This window comes from Ahaetulla prasina, chromosome 7, assembly GCF_028640845.1.
Source record: "Ahaetulla prasina isolate Xishuangbanna chromosome 7, ASM2864084v1, whole genome shotgun sequence".
In the NCBI taxonomy this organism is placed as follows: Eukaryota; Metazoa; Chordata; class Lepidosauria; order Squamata; family Colubridae; genus Ahaetulla; species Ahaetulla prasina.
This window is the reverse complement of record NC_080545.1, coordinates 11,953,175-11,971,923: the sequence shown is the minus strand read 5'-3', so window position 1 is coordinate 11,971,923 and position 18,749 is coordinate 11,953,175. Positions and strand designations below refer to the sequence as shown.

Here is an 18,749-nt window from a genome sequence, read left to right as displayed (position 1 = left end):
TAGGCTTCCTGATACAATAAAAGCACACAAAGAGTCCCCAAAACCCTCTTTTTATTTCAAGGGCTGTGAATTCTGCTCATTCAGAGCCTGTTCATTCTCAATCCGTTCATTCACAGAGTATAGTTGTAAAGAGTCTGACAGAAGTCTGCCACAGTTCTTTGGGATAAGACTGATAAACACCCACCTTTATCTCCCTTGACATGCGGCCAAGACTTAATTGGCAATTAGTTTTGCAAGCCCACATGGAACACAGAGTCAACATGGAGCTTCAGAATTTAAACCGACCAGAACGAACAAAGTTGCTTCCTGCAAAGGCTCATGTGCCTTTGCTCCTCCTTTATGTCTTATGGGAGGGGCCAATCATCTCCAAGCCCTACTCCCGAGTCGCCCTTTTTGTTTTAACTGTTCTTGCTTCTGGCAGTTCTGCGCGTGTGCACAGTGGGAACAGGCTCCCCCTGTTCCTCTGCCTTGCTGATATCCAACTCTGGTGGCTCTGGAGTCGGCACATAACTCCCAGATGGCCCTTTCTCTGCCTCCGACACAGAGTCCTTGTCTGGGCCTTCCCCTGACTCCAGGACTGGCCCATGGTCCTCCCCAGCCTCCTCACTGTCCGACTCTGCTGCCAGCTCTGCAGGCCATCGGCAGACCACAATACTAGCTTCAGATTTGTGTCTCTTCATCAAAATTCAAGGAGAAACAAAACTGGTATCCTCCATAAAAGTTTACCACCCTTTTACATTATTTCTTGTTTTCTAGCCCTAGCAAGCATTTAGTACTGTTTGCAACATTTGCTCAACCCACCTGTGAAGAGCAAAATTCTGCAGGAGAGCCTCAATTTTCAGTCCTGAAGGTGCTTGACTTGGTTAGCCAGCTGAAATAAGCTGTGGACAAACTTAATGAACACATGCTGCAGACGCCACAACAATCATTTCTTCTTTCTAATGTTTCATTTTTTTTTAGGGCTGGATCGACAACTTCAACGGTACAAGCGGTCTCCTTGTGGCGGTAAGTAGAGATGAAAATAGGACTTCTAAATCTTAGGAGCAGTGAAACGGGCTCAGAAGAAACCACGAGAACCAAAGCAATGAAGCTTATCTAAAGAGATAAGGGCAGGGGTGAAATCCAGCAGGTTCTGACAGGTTCTGGAGAACCGGTAGCAGAAATTTTGAGTAGTTCAGAAAACCAGCAAATTCCACCTCTGGCTGGTCCCAGAGTGAGGTGGGAATGGAGATTTTTGCAATATCCTTTCCCAGGAGTGCGAAGGGAATGGGAATTTTGCAATATCCTTCCCCTAGAGTGGGGTGGGAATGGAGATTTTGCAATATCCTTCCCCTGCCATGCCCACCAACCCACGCCCACCAAGCCACACCCACAAAACCAGTAGTAAAAAAATTTCACCACTGGATAAGAGCTTAATCTACTGAGTCTGATAATGCATAGCCTAGGCCAGCGGTGTCAAACTGGATTTCTTTGAGGGCCAGATCAGCATTGTAGTTCTCCTCCATGGGCTGGCGTGGGGGGAGGGCGCAGGGAGTGTGGGGGAGACAGGACACAGGCCTCCCGCAACACCCTGCCAGCCAAAAATGGGGTGTGCGGTGGCTGCGCACAGCATCCCGACACCCCATTTGTAGCCTTGACGGCCTCCTGAAGCAATTTGCCAGTCAAAATGGGACATGAGGGGACGCAAACATAGCCCTCCCCTCCCTCCCTCGCACCTCGTTTTCAGCCTCCATGGCCTCCTGCAGCACTCTCCCAGCCATTTTTGGCCATCAGGATGCTGCTGGGAGCAGGGGAGGCTGAAAACGGGCTGTAAAGGGGCCTCACGGGGCCTGTTTTTGGCCAGCAGACTTCTGCTGGAGGCCAAGGAGACTGAAAACGGGCCACACGAGGGCCTCGTGAGACCTCCATGCGGCCCATTTTGGCTGACAGAAGCACCGTGGGGCCAGTTCTTTGATATTTCCAGGCGGGGCCCAGATTTACGCACCCCGCTGACCAGATCCAGCCTGCAGGCCTTGTTTAATACCCCTGGCCTAGGCTGATCAAGAAGGAGGCTCACCAGGCCTGGTGTTTCTGAGCAAGTTCAAGAGCTTTTGGCTTTCCTGACAATTCTGACAGTTAAAGCACCAGAATGATCACACCACAACAGTAGAAGGCCAGATTCTGGGGAGAGCAGAAATGGAAAGCGTTCTACAAATCCCTAAATTTTTCTTCCCAGTTTAGCTCAGGAGAACGTATCCCGTTCCATTGCTACAGAATTCAAATCTCAGACCACCTAAACTCAACGCTAAATAAGGAAGTCGAGTTACATAGGTTAACTAACTTCTTTATTTCTAGGGTGCAAAAGGGATTTTACGGAGTGTAAAATGCAATCCAGCTGCCGTAGCTGACATTATCCCAGTAGACCTCGCTATCAACTTAACCATCACCGCTGGCTGGTATACAGCAGTTCACAGGTGGGGCCTCTTTGTTGATCAAGAGATAGGCCATTGATTTTTTTTTTCAAGGTTGCGGGTAGTCAGGAGCTACCAATGTTGCAATTCCTCATATCATCATCCAGGTCTTTAAAGCTTTCTGAAAGTCCAACAGCGCCTCCTACAGGCAGTAGCCCATAATCCCAAAAGCTTTAACCAAAAACTTTCTACTATTGACCTCACTCCATTCCTAAAAAGACTATAAGGGGCGTGCATAAGAGCACAAACGTGCCTACCGTTCCTGTCCTATTGTTTGCTTGTTTCTTTTTCTTCTTCTTATATATATATATATGCTTATACTTCCTTATATTACCTCATATATATGTTTATATACTATATCATCTTTTTATGTGATGCTTATATATATTGTTGTGACAAAATAAATAAATAAATAAATTCACACGCAATAGCACTTAGACTCATATACCTCTGGTGGCTCAACAGGCTAATGCAGCCTGTTATTAACAGCAACTGCTTGCAATTACTGCAGGTTCAAGTCCCACCAGGCCCAAGGTTGACTCAGCCTTCCATCCTTTATAAGGTAGGTAAAATGAGGACCCAGATTGTTGGGGGCAATAAGTTGACTTTGTATATAAATATACAAATAGGATGAAGACTATTGCTTGACATAGTGTAAGCCGCCCTGAGTCTTCGGAGAAGGGCGGGATATAAATGCAAATAATATATATATATATATATATATATATATATATATATATATATATATATATATATATATGTGTGTGTGTGTGTGTGTGTGTGTGTGTGTGTGTGTGTGTGTGTGTGTGTATGTATGTATGTATGTATGTATGTATGTATGTATGTATGTAGGTAGGTAGGTAGGTAGGTAGGTCTTGGCATATATATATATATATATATATATATATATATATATATATATATATATATATATATATATGCTTATACTTCCTTATATTACCTCATATATATGTTTATATACTATATCATCTTTTTATGTGATGCTTATACATATTGTTGTGACAAAATAAATAAATAAATAAATTCACACGCAATAGCACTTAGACTCATATACCTCTGGTGGCTCAACAGGCTAATGCAGCCTGTTATTAACAGCAACTGCTTGCAATTACTGCAGGTTCAAGTCCCACCAGGCCCAAGGTTGACTCAGCCTTCCATCCTTTATAAGGTAGGTAAAATGAGGACCCAGATTGTTGGGGGCAATAAGTTGACTTTGTATATAAATATACAAATAGGATGAAGACTATTGCTTGACATAGTGTAAGCCGCCCTGAGTCTTCGGAGAAGGGCGAGATATAAATGCAAATAATATATATATATATATATATATATATATATATATATATATATATATATATATATATATATGTGTGTGTGTGTGTGTGTGTGTGTGTGTGTGTGTGTGTGTGTGTGTGTGTGTGTGTGTGTATGTATGTGTGTATGTAGGTAGGTAGGTAGGTAGGTAGGTAGGTAGGTAGGTAGGTAGGTCGGTCTTTGGAATATATATATATATATATATATATATATATATATATATATATATATATATATATATATATATATATAGGCTGAAGCCTGAAGATGACGAATGAGACTTCGAAACGTCGCCAAGACACTTCCAATTTTACAGGAGAAAACCCGAACCAAAGACTGTATCCCGTGAAATATAGAAAACATATATATATATATATATATATATATATATATATATATATATATATATATATATATATATATATATATATATATATATACCGCTTTACAGTGTTTTACAGCCCTCTCTAAGTGGTGTACAGGGTCAGCATATTGCCCTCCCAACAATCTGGCTCCTCATTTTACCCACCTTGGAAGGATGGAAGGCTGAGTCAGCCTTGAGCCGGATGAGTTTTGAACTGCCAAATTGCAGGCAGCCGGCAGTCGGCAGAAGTAGCCCTGCAGTATTGCACTCTAACCACTGCGCCACCATAATAATAATCATGAGTGGCTGAGATAAAAAAACCTGCCCCTTTTTATGAGTATTGAGATTTTCATAGACAGTATAGTGCAGCTTATTGCATCATATTATTGTGCACCAATTGCATAGTGGCAGATGGGACAGCGCTCCAGAGGGTCAGCGTCATTGCCCAGAAGATCACTGGTTGCCCTCTCCCCTCCTTGGAAGATTTTTATAGCTCCCGCTGCCTTAAGAAAGTTCAAAACATTCTTAAAGACCCATCTCATTCGGGGCACCCTTTTTATTTTAACTATTACCATGTGGCAGATGGTACAGGACAACAAAAACAAGGACAAATAGGCTGAAAAACAGCTTCTATCCCAGAGCAGTAACTATATTGAATTCTACTATATAGTGCAAAATTAATGCAATATCAGGGGTTTTCGATTCAATTGTATAATATGCGAAGGATGTGTGTTCGTGTTTTATTTTTTTTAATGTATAATGTACACTGAGGATGGCATTTAAGTTTGTTGCACGAGGTGCAATGACAATAAAATAAACTATTAACTATTAATCAAAAACCTGCCCTTTTTTATGAGTATTTATGAGATTGCCATAGACAATATGGTGCAGCTTCAATCAACAGCCCCATCCTGACCTTTCTGACCTGCTTTTCAAAAACCTCTCATTTTGTTATAAGTTTGTATATCTATCCTCCCATTTATATATCTGTATAATAAACATAAATAATATAAAGCTCAATGGCTAAAACGCTGAATTTGTCGATTGAAAGGTTGGCAGTTCAGCAGTTTGAATCTCCAGTGCCACCTAATGGGGTGAGCTCCCGTTACTTGTCCCAGCTTCTGCCAACCTAGCAATTTGAAAGCATTTAAAAAATGCAAGTAGAAAAATAGGGACCACCTTTGGTGGGAAGGTAACAGTATTCCGTGCACCTTTGGCATTGAGTCATGCCGGCCACATGACCATGGAGACGTCTTCGGACAGCGCTGCCTCTTCGGCTTTGAAACGTAGATGAGCACCACCCCCTAGAGTCGGGAACAAGTAGCACATATGTGCGAGGGGAACTTTTACCTCTTTAATAAATATTATATTCATACGTTTGGTGCATTTTGTGAACTCTTGGCTTTTTATTTCTATTCTTTTCAGGCCCAAATCACCGCTGATCTACAACTGTACCTCAGGTGGCCTCAACCCATTGTCATGGGAAGAATTGCGTGAGTACTTTTTTTTAAGGATTAAGGATTCAGAAAATTGCACCAGACTATTCGGTTGGGAGTCATCCTTAGCGGCTTGCCTTGCCATTGAGATTTCAAAAGCTGCCATTCTCATTGTGGATAAGAGAGCACAGGGTAGGGTTCTTCACAAGATTCGGTTAATGTAACCTTACAATGAAGTCAGAATGTCTGTCTGTGCTTCTTGTGGGGAAATACCTTTGTTCTGTCTCTGTCCTCTCTCTGGAGTAACGAGCTGGCCTTCAGCCAGTGGATACACGACTCCTATCAATCCTGGCTGGGAAAATGCAGCTGCCTGCCAAAAAGTTCAAACAGATTAAGACTTCAGCTCACTTCGACACGGTTCAGCTAATTTGCTTCCCGTGGAACTGAGAGCAGTCCCAAAACTCTTTATATATCCTGTGGGGTGGGGCTCCTGCCCCACCCTTCCCTTTGATGATGCCGCCTCTCTAATCTTCTGAAGCGCGGATCGGTCCAGGCTTGATTGGTATGGTTATCAGCTGCATCTGTAGGCGTAGCCTGAGGAAGGGAGGAATCAGGGGATGTTGGCCTCATTACGTCCTCCGACTGGCCTGGTTCTGGCTCCTGGAGCCAGGCCAAAGGAATCAGTGCTCCTGAGGTAAGCCTTACCAGCCCTTCCCCCTCACTCTCAGAGTCACTTTCGGGCATGGGGCCAGGTTCGGAGGCTGGAGCCACAACAACCTTGCAAGGCAAATAGTAGCCCAATGATTTATTTCATTGTTTTACTAGCTGGGCACCTGTGCTATGCTATGAAACTATGTGTTTGGGTGTGATAAATTGACACTTAAAGCCTGAAACTTAATGTAGAGTGTGTAACTCCGTAGCATCAGAGCATGTTAATTTAAGGCAATTAGCAGTTGGAACAGAGGGGGAGGAGGAGTAGAATGTCCCAGCCCATAGGCCGATGAGTCATGCGTTGGCCATGCCCAGTTTAGCGAAGGGTAGCATCAGAGCGTGTTAATATAAGGCAACTGGCAGTTGGAACAGAGTTCTTTTCAGGTGGGGAGGGGGAGTAGAACGTTTAACTCCTTAGCATCAGAGCATGTGAATATAATACTGTATATAAAATACTAATGATCTGATGGTCATTTTGAAAACTCATTTCTTAGCGAGCACTTAGAAGCCAAGAGGAACATACGTGCCAAATTTCAAGTTTGTAGGCTTTACTGTTCTGGAGATTTCATGATGAGTGAGTGGTATTTGGCTTTTAGATAGATAGACAGACAGACAGACAGACAGATTGATTGATTGATTTGTGAATCTCTCAGGCCACCTTCTTCCTAATAGGAAAGCCATTGACCGAATAGAATAAGGAAGGCAAAAGACTCTTTGTAACATCATAATAAAAATAATAGGGCCGCGGCGTGGCTCAGGCTATAAGAAGCCTGTTATTAAAAACAGCTGCTTGCAATTACTGCAGGCTCGAGTCCCACCAGGCCCAAGGTTGACTCAGCCTTCCATCCTTTATAAGGTAGGTAAAATGAGGACCCAGATTGTTGGGGGGGCAATAAGTTGACTTTGTATATAAATATACAAATAGAATGAGAATATTGCCTGACACAATGTAAGCCGCCCTGAGTCTTCGGATATAAATAATAATAATAATAATAATAATAATAATAATAATAATAATAATAATAATAATAATAATAATAATAATAATAATAATTATTATTATTATTATTACACGTAATAATTACTTACGAGACCACCTGCTGTTACCCTATGTCTCCCACCGACCCGTACGCTCTCATAGAGGGGGTCTCCTCAGGGTGCCGTCCGCCAAACAGTGTCGGCTGGCGGCCCCCAGGAGTAGGGCCTTCTCTGTGGGAGCATCGACGCTCTGGAATGAACTCCCCCCTGGCCTACGTCAAGTGCCTGATCTTCGGACCTTCCGTCATGAGCTAAAAACATACTTATTTATTCAAGCAGGACTGGCATAATAGTTTGATTTTAAATTGGGGTTTTATTAATATTCTTAAATATTTTAAATTTAATTTTAATTATTAGCCGTTTTTGTAATTTTGCTATGTTTTAATTTGTTTTAATTGTACATATTTTGCATTTTATCTCCGGCTGTACACCGCCCTGAGTCCTTCGGGAGAAGGGCGGTATAAAATTTTTAATAATAATAATAATAATAATAATAATAATAATAATAATAATAATAATAATAATAATAATAATAATAATATAATAATAATAATAATAATAATAATAATAATAATAATAATAATAATAATAATAATTATTATTATTATTATTATTATTATTTTTATTATTATTATTATTATTATTACACGTAATAATTACTTACAAGACCGCCTGCTGTTACCCTATGCCTCCCACCGACCCGTATGCTCTCATAGAGGGTCTCCTCAGGGTGCCGTCCGCCAAACAGTGTGGCTGGCGGCCCCAGGGTAGGGCCTTCTCTGTGGGAGCATCGACGCTCTGGAATGAACTCCCCTGGCCTACGTCAAGTGCCTGATCTTGGACCTTCCGTCATGAGCTAAAACATACTTATTTATTCAAGCGGGACTGGCATAATAGTTTGATTTTAAATTGGGGTTTTATTAATATTCTTAAATATTTTAAATTTAATTTTAATTATTAGCCGTTTTTGTAATTTTGCTATGTTTTAATTTGTTTTAATTGTACATATTTTGCATTTTATCTCCGGCTGTACACCGCGCTGAGTCCTTCGGGAGAAGGGCGGTATAAAAATTTAATAATAATAATAATAATAATAATAATAATAATAATAATAATAATAATAATAATATTATTATTATTATTATTATTATTATTATTATTATTATTATTATTATTATTATTACACGTAATAATTACTTACGAGACCGCCTGCTGTTACCCTATGCCTCCCTCCGACCCGTACGCTCTCATAGAGAGGGTCTCCTCAGGGTGCCGTCCGCCAAACAGTGTCGGCTGTTTGGTAGGGCCTTCTCTGTGGGAGCATCGACGCTCTGGAATGAACTCCCCCCTGGCCTACGTCAAGTGCCTGATCTTTGGACCTTCCGTCGTGAGCTAAAAACATACTTATTTATTCAAGCGGGACTGGCATAATAGTTTGATTTTAAATTGGGGTTTTATTAATATTCTTAAATATTTTAAATTTAATTTTAATTATTAGCCGTTTTTGTAATTTTGCTATGTTTTAATTTGTTTTAATTGTACATATTTTGTATTTTATCTCCGGCTGTACACCGCCCTGAGTCCTTCGGGAGAAGGCGGTATAAAATTAATAATAATAATAATAATAATAATAATAATAATAATAATAATAATAATAATAATAATAATTATTGTTGTTGTTGTTGTTGTTGTTGTTGTTGTTGTTGTTATTATTATTATTATTATTATTATAATTATTATTATTATTATTACACGTAATAATTACTTACGAGACCACCTGCTGTTACCCTATGTCTCCCACCGACCCGTACGCTCTCATAGAGAGGGTCTCCTCAGGGTGCCGTCCGCCAAACAGTGTCGGCTGGCGGCCCCCAGGGGTAGGGCCTTCTCTGTGGGAGCATCGACGCTCTGGAATGAACTCCCCCCTGGCCTACGTCAAGTGCCTGATCTTCGGACCTTCCGTCATGAGCTAAAAACATACTTATTTATTCAAGCGGGACTGGCATAATAGTTTGATTTTAAATTGGGGTTTTATTAATATTCTTAAATATTTTAAATTTAATTTTAATTATTAGCCGTTTTTGTAATTTTGCTATGTTTTAATTTGTTTTAATTGTACATATTTTGCATTTTATCTCCGGCTGTACACCGCCCTGAGTCCTTCGGGAGAAGGGCGGTATAAAAATTTAATTAATAATAATAATAATAATAATAATAATAATAATAATAATAATAATATAATATTGTTATTGTTATTGTTGTTATTGTTATTGTTGTTGTTGTTGTTGTTATTATTATTATTATTATTATTATTATTATTAACAGGACCAGTGGCTGGGGGAAGAGCCATTTTCTTTCCTGACAGGGAGTTATTTCTCTTTCATCAACTCATCTACATTGTGTGATTGGAAATCACATCTGCTTTTTCGATGCTCAAAGAGCACTTCGCCTTCCTAAATGGACATATCCAACAATTGTCCCTTTTTTTTCGTGCAAAATCCACAGTGAGTGCAGTATTAAGGTGGCTTGCAAATCCTGTTTATATGTGCAGGTTCAGGGAACAGAACAATGCTGAGGGTCTGAACAAAGTCAGGGACTTTCCAGCACAGATATATATACTTTTTGGTTACGTATAGGTTGCGTATATATTGTTTAGCATGTTACATTCCATATATGGTTATAATTCCAAGAATTATAAGAATTCCAAGAACCTGCGCATATATAATAAACCTTTCCTTCCCAGAAGAGCTGGCTTGTGTCTCCTCATTCTACAACAGTATCTCTTTTCTACCATTCTTGCAGAAATAAATGCGACCAATACATTTGAAAAAAACCCACTGGAAAACCCCTTCGGGATACCGAAGGCCACCATAACCTCAAGCTACCTCGTCCATCAGTACTGGGTGTTTGTACATCACAGAATCCCTGCTTTTCTCTTTGACCTGTATCTGCGGCTGCTAGGAAAGAAGCCACGGTGAGATTGGATCTACATTGTGGGGTGTAGGGATGTGATGGCGAACCTATGGCACGTGTGCCACAGGTGGCACACGTAGCCATATCAGCGGGCATGCCAGCTCAGCTCCGGCACGCATGCACACGCCAGCCAGGTGATTTTTGGGGCTGCATTTGTGATTTTTGGTTCCACTGCATTCTCATCAGAAAGGTGTCTGTAGATGTCTCTGGGAAAGGATATTGATGGGACGCGGTGGCTCAGGGGCTAAGATGTTGAGCTTGTCGATCGAAAGGTCGGCAGCTCGGCGGGTCGAATCCCTAGTGCTGCCGTGTAATGGGGTGAGCTCCCATTACTTGTCCCAGCTTCTGCCAACCTAGCAGTTCGAAAGCAGGTAAAAAATGAGAGTAGAAAAATAGGGACCGCCTTTGATGGGAAGGGAACAGTGTTCTGTGTGCCTTTGGCGTTGAGTCATGCCGGCCACATGACCACGGAGACGTCTTCGGACAGCGCTGGCTCTTCGGCTTTGAAACGGAGATGAGCACCGCCCTCTAGAGTCGGCAACGACTAGCACATATGTGTGAGGGGAACCTTTACCTTTACCACCTTCGATATTTGAACATTGTGGCACCGAGATGCTCTGCAAAGCACCCTTTGCTCAGTCTTTTTGAGGAGAGATGCTACAATCCTATCTATCTATAGACAGATGTGTTTCTATTTGGTCTTTCAGGATGATGAAACTTTTCACTCGCTTGGACAAGACTTTGAACCTTGTTGAATATTTTGCCAACAATTCCTGGGACTGGAGCTACGAAAATACGAACATGTTACTGAAAGAGCTCAATCCGAAAGACAAAAGTGTAAGCATCTTACTGAACCACAGACCCCCATCGATCAAAATTAAATAATTAAAATGTGTATTCAGGCTAGAATTGCAAATGATTTCCAAAAGGACAGGTTCCTTCCTCAGAGCCCCGGATTCAGCCGGTTCGCACCGGTTCAAGCAAACCGTTTGTTAAATTGTGCTGCAATGGAGAAACGGGCAATGGAGTGGCTGGAGTGAGAGAAGGAGAAGGTTGCTTTCCCTCTTTCTTCTCTGTGGTCCTCCTTCCCTCATGCCGGCCACTCCATTGCCCATTTCTCCATTGCAGCGCAGCGCCCGGGATCCACTTTGCCCACAGCTTGTTGGGGACAATAGGCTGACTCTGTAAACCGCTTAGAGAGGGCTGTAAAAGCACTGTGAAGCAGTATAGAAGTCTAAGTGCTATTGCTGTTATTTCCATAGTTCCATATAGTTCTCCTTATCCAATCCCCAAAACAACTTTTCATTTCTTTCGATTTTTCTTACAAAAAAATCCAAAAGTGGTTTCCAAGTAGAAATAAAATTTGTCAAGTTTTTTCTTTTTCTTTTATTAAGACTGTTAATTTCACCATCTCTATTAATTATTTTTTAATTTTGTTTTAGATTTTTTAAATTCCACCTTTATTATTTTTTTTATAAATAACTTGGCAGTGATCAAACCTAGTACTCTTTCCTCTTCCTATTTTCTGCCAATTTCACCATTCGTTCTTCCATCTCTAAATCTTTCCATCTTTGAAGTCTTTGCAGCAATTGTCATAGATGATAGAATAGAATTAGAATTCTTTATTGGCCAAGTGTGATTAGACACACAAGGAATTTGTCTTTGGTGCATAAGCTTTCAGTGTACGTAAAAGCTGTAAGTGATAAATCATAGAATAGAATAGAATAGAATAGAATAGAATAGAATAGAATAGAATAGAATAGAATAGAATTTTTATTGGCCAAGTGTGATTGGACACACAAGGAATTTGTCTTGGTGCATATGCTCTCAGTGTACATAAAAGAAAAGATACGTTCATCAAGGTACAACATTTACAACACAATTGATGGTCAATATATCAATATAAATCATAAGGATTGCCAGCAACAAAGTTAGTCATACAGTCATAAGTGGAAAGAGATTGGTGATGGGAACGATGAGAAGATTAATAGTAGTGCAGATTCAGTAAATAGTTTGACAGGAATTATTTGTTTAGCAGAGTGATGGCCTTCGGGGAAAAACTGTTCTTGTGTCTAGTTGTTCTGGTGTGCAGTGCTCTATAGCGTCGTTTTGAGGGTAGTAGTTGAAACAGTTTATGTCCAGGATGCGAGGGGTCTGTAAATATTTTCACTGCCCTCTTCTTGATTCGTGCAGTATACAGGTCCTCAATGGAAGGCAAGTTGGTAGCAATTATTTTTTCTGCAGTTCTAATGATCCTCTGAAGTCTGTGTCTGTCTTGTTGGGTTGCAGAACCGAACCAGACAGTTATAGAGGTACAGATGACAGACTCAATAATTCATCTGTAGAACTGGATCAGTTTGAGAACTGCATCTTGGGCAGTTTGAGCTTTCTGAGTTGGCACAGAAAGAACATTCTTTGTTGTGCTTTTTTGATGATGTTTTTGATATTAGGTATCCATTTAAATCTTGAGATATTATAGAACCTAAAAACCTGAAGGTCTCTACTGTTCTGTAAGAATATACTGTTATACCAGGGGTGAAATGCTCCCGGTTCAGATTGGATCGCCCGATCCAGTAGCGATCTTGGCTGGTGGTTTGGAGAACTGGTAGCAATCGCGGTGCGAGGCTCCGCCCACCAGCCTGGCTGTTGTTACTTCCTGGTTAAAACTGTTTTTTGTACCCTCTGCGCATGCGCAGAAAGGTTGTGCACATGCGCAGAAGGTATGTGCGGTGCGCACTTCCGAACCGGTAAGGAAGGTAAGTAGATTTCACCCCTGTGTTATACTGAATATACTGTTCTATAAGAATATACTCTTCTATACTGTTCAAAGTTCTATAAGATCTTTCTGTTTGTTTGCTGATCAAGCCCAGAAGCAAAGCCCAGGTTTCAATTATATGTTCCCTTTTAAAATCTTCTGCATTAAAATAAATACCTGAGCCCAACATTTTCTCATTTTGTTGCATGTCTATCAGTGATGAAAAATCTTGGCTTAGTTTGATTACATTTCCAACAAATATTTGAAACCCCCTATATTTTTGACGATTTATCTGTTATTACGTACCAATGATACATCTTTATAGAAATTCTCTTTAAGATTAGAATTCAATGGAAATTTTAATCCTTTCGTCAACATATTCTTCCATTGATACAGTTGTATATTATATCTTTTTAAAAAATGGCCATTTTATAACACAATCATTAACTTGTTTAACAGGTTTCCATTTTCAATAAAAGTTTTTTATAAAATCTTAGCAATTTTATATTCATCATTTGTACACAGCTCTATATCCAATTCAGTTTTACCCTTTTCAAATTTATAATTCTTCTTGATCTACTTAAATATTTCTGTTAGCTGAGCTTAAGGAAAAAAGTCTTATTTAAAACCTTCCAATTCCAAATTTTGTCTTGTTTTTAAGTTAAATCTTGGGAAAGATTTGGCAAATTAGCATTAAATTAACCATTTTTGTTTAACTATCTTTTCTCTTCTTTAAAAAAGCCTTGTTGAGGTGGCAACCAGACAGGAATTTCAGGAGACAATTATGTTGTATACCTATTCCAAATTTTTACTATGATGCACCTAATAAAATGATTTTCAATATCTATATTTCACTGGGAAGGTAAGAAGGACAGCGCGGGGGGTGGGGGTGATCCGCTGCGGCACACATGGGAACCTTTTTAAAACCTTTTTAAAAGCATTTTTTACTACCGGCTCAGGCAAATAGGTAGTAAAAAATGCTTTAAAAAGTTTTTTAAAGAAGGTTCTGATGATTGCACAGCACAGCTGTGATCGCCTGAGCCTCTATTTTTTTTTACCTTTTTTTACTTTTCTACTTTTTTTTTACCTTTTTCTACTTTTTTTTATTTTTGGGGGCATTTTTTTACTACCAGATTGGGTGAATAGGTAGTTTTAAAAAAATGCTTTTAAAAGGTTAAAAAAAGCCTCCGACAATCACAGCTGTGCTGCGTGATCATCGGAGCCTTTTCTTAAAAAAAAAAATAAAGCATTTTTTACTACTTATTCGTCCGAGCCAGTGGTAAAAAAATGCCTAAAAAGTAAAAAAAAAAAAGTTCCGACGATCAGCTGAGCAACGCGTGATCATCAGAACTTTTTTTTTTTTTTTTACATTTTTTACTACCATTTTGGCAAACCAGTAGAATTTTTTACTACCGGTTTGGGCGAACTGGCCCAAACCAGTAGCATTTCACCCACGATTTAAACCCTCTCCTTTTCTTTAGCATCCTGCAGGAGTTTGTGTTTGATTCTAGGTTTCTTCTCTGGCCAAACACATTTAAAAATATCTTTTTTGCTTGAATGGTACAGCACTATATCAAAATAGAAATGAATGTCCAGAAAAAGACATTTCTTATAATGTTGACCATGAAGGCAAGAATGGAATAGTCCTTCCTTTCCATTTTAAGTAGTCTTCTTTCTGCTTGATTTCAGTTGTTTTGCTTTGACGTTTGCCAATTGACTTGGTCAGAATATGTGAAAGATTACTGCTTAGGAACTAAGAAGTATCTGTTGAATGAAGACATGGCTGGAATTCCTGCCGCCCAACAGTATATCAGAAAGTAAGATGCACGCAATCTTTTTTGTTAACTTTTACAACCTGAGAGCAGAATGCTTTCAGTGAATGAAATTGTTTGATCACCACAAATAGGGCTTTGGGCTGAATGCCACATGTAGCTTGGTGTGATATTTTAGGGTGTTATCTCCAAAGGAAGAGTAGTCCAGATCAAAGAAGTAGGTGTTGTGTCCCAGGCCCAAGTAGGTAGTAATAAATTTAGTCCGTGGAAAAACAAACAAACTTTATTCGAACAGCTGGAAATTACTTCACTCCCAATGTCGTTCAACTCAAAGTAAAACAAATGCCTCCCAACACAAATTCCTCAGTTCTCTCTCAAACATTTGTCCAGTTAGAGAAACTGCCAAAGGCCCTTCCTGGCAAATGTCCAGAAGCCACAAAAACAAAGATGTAGACGAAGCAAAGATGATGCAGAAGATGCAGCTACCAGCGTTGTTTTCCGGCAAAGCCGAAACACCGTGCTGGTCTGTTTTAAGCCTTATGGGAGGGGCCAATTATCTCTTGGCCCTACTCCCGAGTTGTGCTTTTTGCTTGAGCTGCTCTTGCCTTCTGGCAGCTCTTCTCATGCGTGCATTAGGAACAGGCTCCTCCTGTTCCTCTGCCTCACTACCATCAGTCTCTGGAGGCTCTGGAGTCTGTACCTTACTTCCCAATGGCCCTGGCCTCACCTCAGCCTCATCGCTGTCCGACTCCTTTGCCAGCTCCGTAGGCTGCTGACGGACCACAACAGTAGGTAGAGCCAGGAAAAGAACTGCATCTGATTGATAGGTATACATAATTAACGTCTCTATATTAAAGTATGCACAATTAAAACTGCCACAAAGAAGAGGAGGTTTCAAATTGTCTCAAATTGTACGGGGTGTCCTGCTTGAGCAGAGGGTTGACTAGAAGACCTCCAAGGTCCCTTCCAGTTCTATTCTGATTGATTGATTCTGGGGTCAAGCTATTCTCCAAAGTACCTGAAAGCGAGACAAGAACCAATGGATGGAAACTAATCAAGGAGAACAACCTAGAACTAAGGAGAAATTTCCTGATCATTAGAACAATTAATCAGTGGAACAACTTGCCTCCAGAAGTTGTGAGTGCCCCATCGTTGGAAGCTTTCAAGAAGAGATTGGACAGCCATTTGTCTGAAAGAGTATAGGGTCTCCTCCTTGAGCAGGGGGTTGGATAGATGACCTCCAAGGTCCCTTCCAACCAGAGGTGGGCTTCACATAATTTAACAACCGGTTCGCCCCAGCGCTGAAAATGTGTGTGTGCGTTCTGTGCCTGCGTGCGACCTTCTGTAAATGCGCTTTGGTCATGCGCACACTTGCACGCATGTGCACGGCTTAAAAAACGTAGCTAAATAGGATGACATAGTGCTGGGGCAGGTAGGCCGGCCCACCTGAAGATCACAACTACCGGTTCGCCCGAACCACTATAACCGGCTGAATCCCACCCCTGCTTCCAAATTTATTCTATGTTATTTTAAAAGTGAAATTAATTCAGTGCTCCTTGGGTGCTATTCTTCTCTGTATTTAAGCATTTCTCATTCCTATCACTAAAAGCATGAAACCTGGAGAAGTTTGCCCAAGAGCTGAATAGGAAGACTATTATAATTATAAACAGTTATTTAGGTTAGGTAGTCCAGGTGCATATCATGTGGGTGGAAATAGACATTGCTGTCTGGAGCTGGATTGCTCAAACCTCCTACCTAAGTTGAATAAGGAAACCCCGTAATAGGAGTCTTTAAGATCTGGATCACGTGGTCTTCTGATCATGTCCTCCCTCCTGTTTTCCTAAATGACTGAATGTAAGGGTTCCAATTAACACCCCCAAAAAATCAAACTCTGAGGCTTGAAGTTCCTCAAAGCTATTTTTCCCCCCTCATTTTCCCTGAGTCTTCGTGCCGCCCAGTGGCGTGGTCCTGAGTCCGGTCGACCCTTGGGGCTTGGGACCACAGACAGCACCCCAAAACTCGGGGGAACTTCTTTAGTTTGAAAGGGGATTTGGGTTAATGCCAGGGTTCCAAGAAACACCCCCAACGAAATCAAACTCTGAGGCTTGAAGTTCCTCAAAGCTAATTTTTATTAGAGATGTCATATCGGCACATCTAGGAAAACCCAAATCTGAAAGCTTCCGGGTTTTCCTTACCCAAAAGAAAGTCCTTGCCCTTCACCAACATGTCCACCACACGAACCAATCAGGTACCCTCCAGAACAGAAGATACCTCCTCATTCTTCTCAGCACAGCTGCAGGGCACAACGGCTTTGACTTTCTGGAAAGAATGTTATTTTGACTACATATCATCTTCACTCTATACAATCCTCCCTCCCATTTTCCCACAGTAGAATTTGTGGCAGGCCTGAAGGCTCAAAGGTAGAAAGATGGCTTCCAGGTCTGACACTGGGCTCATATGGATGGAAATATTATTTTATTTTGGCCCAGGACGGTGCAGAAAGAAATAGTTTTTGATACGATGAGTTCATCTCACTCTACAAAATTCCAGCTGGTGGTTGATCTGGTATCTGTATCGGGCACGGATATGTTCAGTTCTTCTTTTTCTCTTTTCTCTCTCTTGACAGACTAAGGACCATCCAGTGTGCCCTGAAGGCTACTCTGTTCCTGATCATCTGGCGCGGGTTCATTGCAAGGTCGCAGATAGCTCGTAATGTCTGGTATTTTGTACTAAGCCTCTGCTACAAGTTTCTTAGCTACCTTAGAGCTTCCAGCACCCTTAGACCTTGACTGTGTCTTTCTTTCTTGGGATTGTTCCCTACATCCTGGAATACCTTCATGCCCTCAAATCGACTGTCTGCTCCAAGAGTAACAAGATACCTTTCAACTATTTAAGCATTCAACAGGTATCACAAGAGACTTTAATTACAACTACTACTATTAAATTATTGCTGCTTCAGTGGGCACCGACTTCCCCTTTCTACACCCATCGCATCATCTCTATGAAGCTGCATTTTTCACTATGCCATCTACCAGTTTTGTTTCATCCCTGTGCCCCAACTGAAGCATGAAAATCGGCACTAGATATCTTCTACCCAGAAATGCCGAATGGTATAATTTTCAGGCACTTTGTACTGTATATGAATCGATTTGTAGTCCATGTACTTCTACTGCATCAAACCAGCTGAGCTAAGAAATTGTCAGAATGTAGGCAGCGTAACTAGTATTCTGAAATAAACCCAGGAGCTATAACACAGCAAACAGCACATAGAGCCGTTTTAGATTAAATAATAGTGGTTTTTATCTACAGTGAAACTATTTACAAACGTACATGTGTTCTACTACTTGTGTTTGCATAATGTTGAATTCCAGTATTGCGTGATCAGTTGCCCCCAAGGTTCCTGTAGCTTATACGTAGCACATTCATATACCATATTGTTCAGACTATAAGATGCACCAGAGTATAAGACACACCAAGGTTTCAAAGAGGAAAACGAGAGAAAAAAAATGGGCCAGTTTTTCGCAAAAATGGGATGTGCAGAGGGTTTGGAAGGCCTGCAGAGTGCTCCTGGGGGCTGGGGAGGGCAAAAATGCGACGCACGGGGGGTTTGGGAGGCCAAAAATGGGCCCATTTTTCACACAAATGGGATGTGTAGAGGGTTTTGGAGGCCTGCAGAGTGCTCTTGGGTGCTGGAGAGGGCAAAAACACCACCATTTTTGTGAAAAGCAGGCCTGTTTTCGCGAAAAACGGGCCCATTTTTGGCCTCCCAAATCCCCCATGTGTCACGATTTTGCCCTCCTCAGTCCCCAGGAGCACTCTGCAGGCCTCCCAAACCCTCTGAGCATCCCATCTTTGTGAAAAATGGGCCTGTTTTTGGAGAAAATGGGATGTACAGGGCAGGGTTTTAGGAGGCCA

General features: G+C 40.9%; 1 protein-coding gene across 1 annotated transcript in view; it reads left to right on the top strand.

Annotated features, from left to right (window-relative positions):
- The window catches only part of LOC131202037 (fatty acyl-CoA reductase 2-like), a 36,053-nt gene extending 17,748 nt beyond the window's left edge, over positions 1–18,305 (top strand). Inside the window, exons 6-12 of the mRNA XM_058190556.1 lie at positions 961–1,005; positions 2,335–2,453; positions 5,575–5,642; positions 10,137–10,308; positions 11,015–11,144; positions 14,752–14,879; positions 17,461–18,305. Coding sequence (XP_058046539.1) covers positions 961–1,005; positions 2,335–2,453; positions 5,575–5,642; positions 10,137–10,308; positions 11,015–11,144; positions 14,752–14,879; positions 17,461–17,623 — 825 coding nt within the window. The 3' untranslated portion in view covers positions 17,624–18,305. The remainder of the gene's footprint in view (positions 1–960; positions 1,006–2,334; positions 2,454–5,574; positions 5,643–10,136; positions 10,309–11,014; positions 11,145–14,751; positions 14,880–17,460) is intronic.
- The last annotated feature ends 444 nt before the right edge of the window (positions 18,306–18,749 follow it).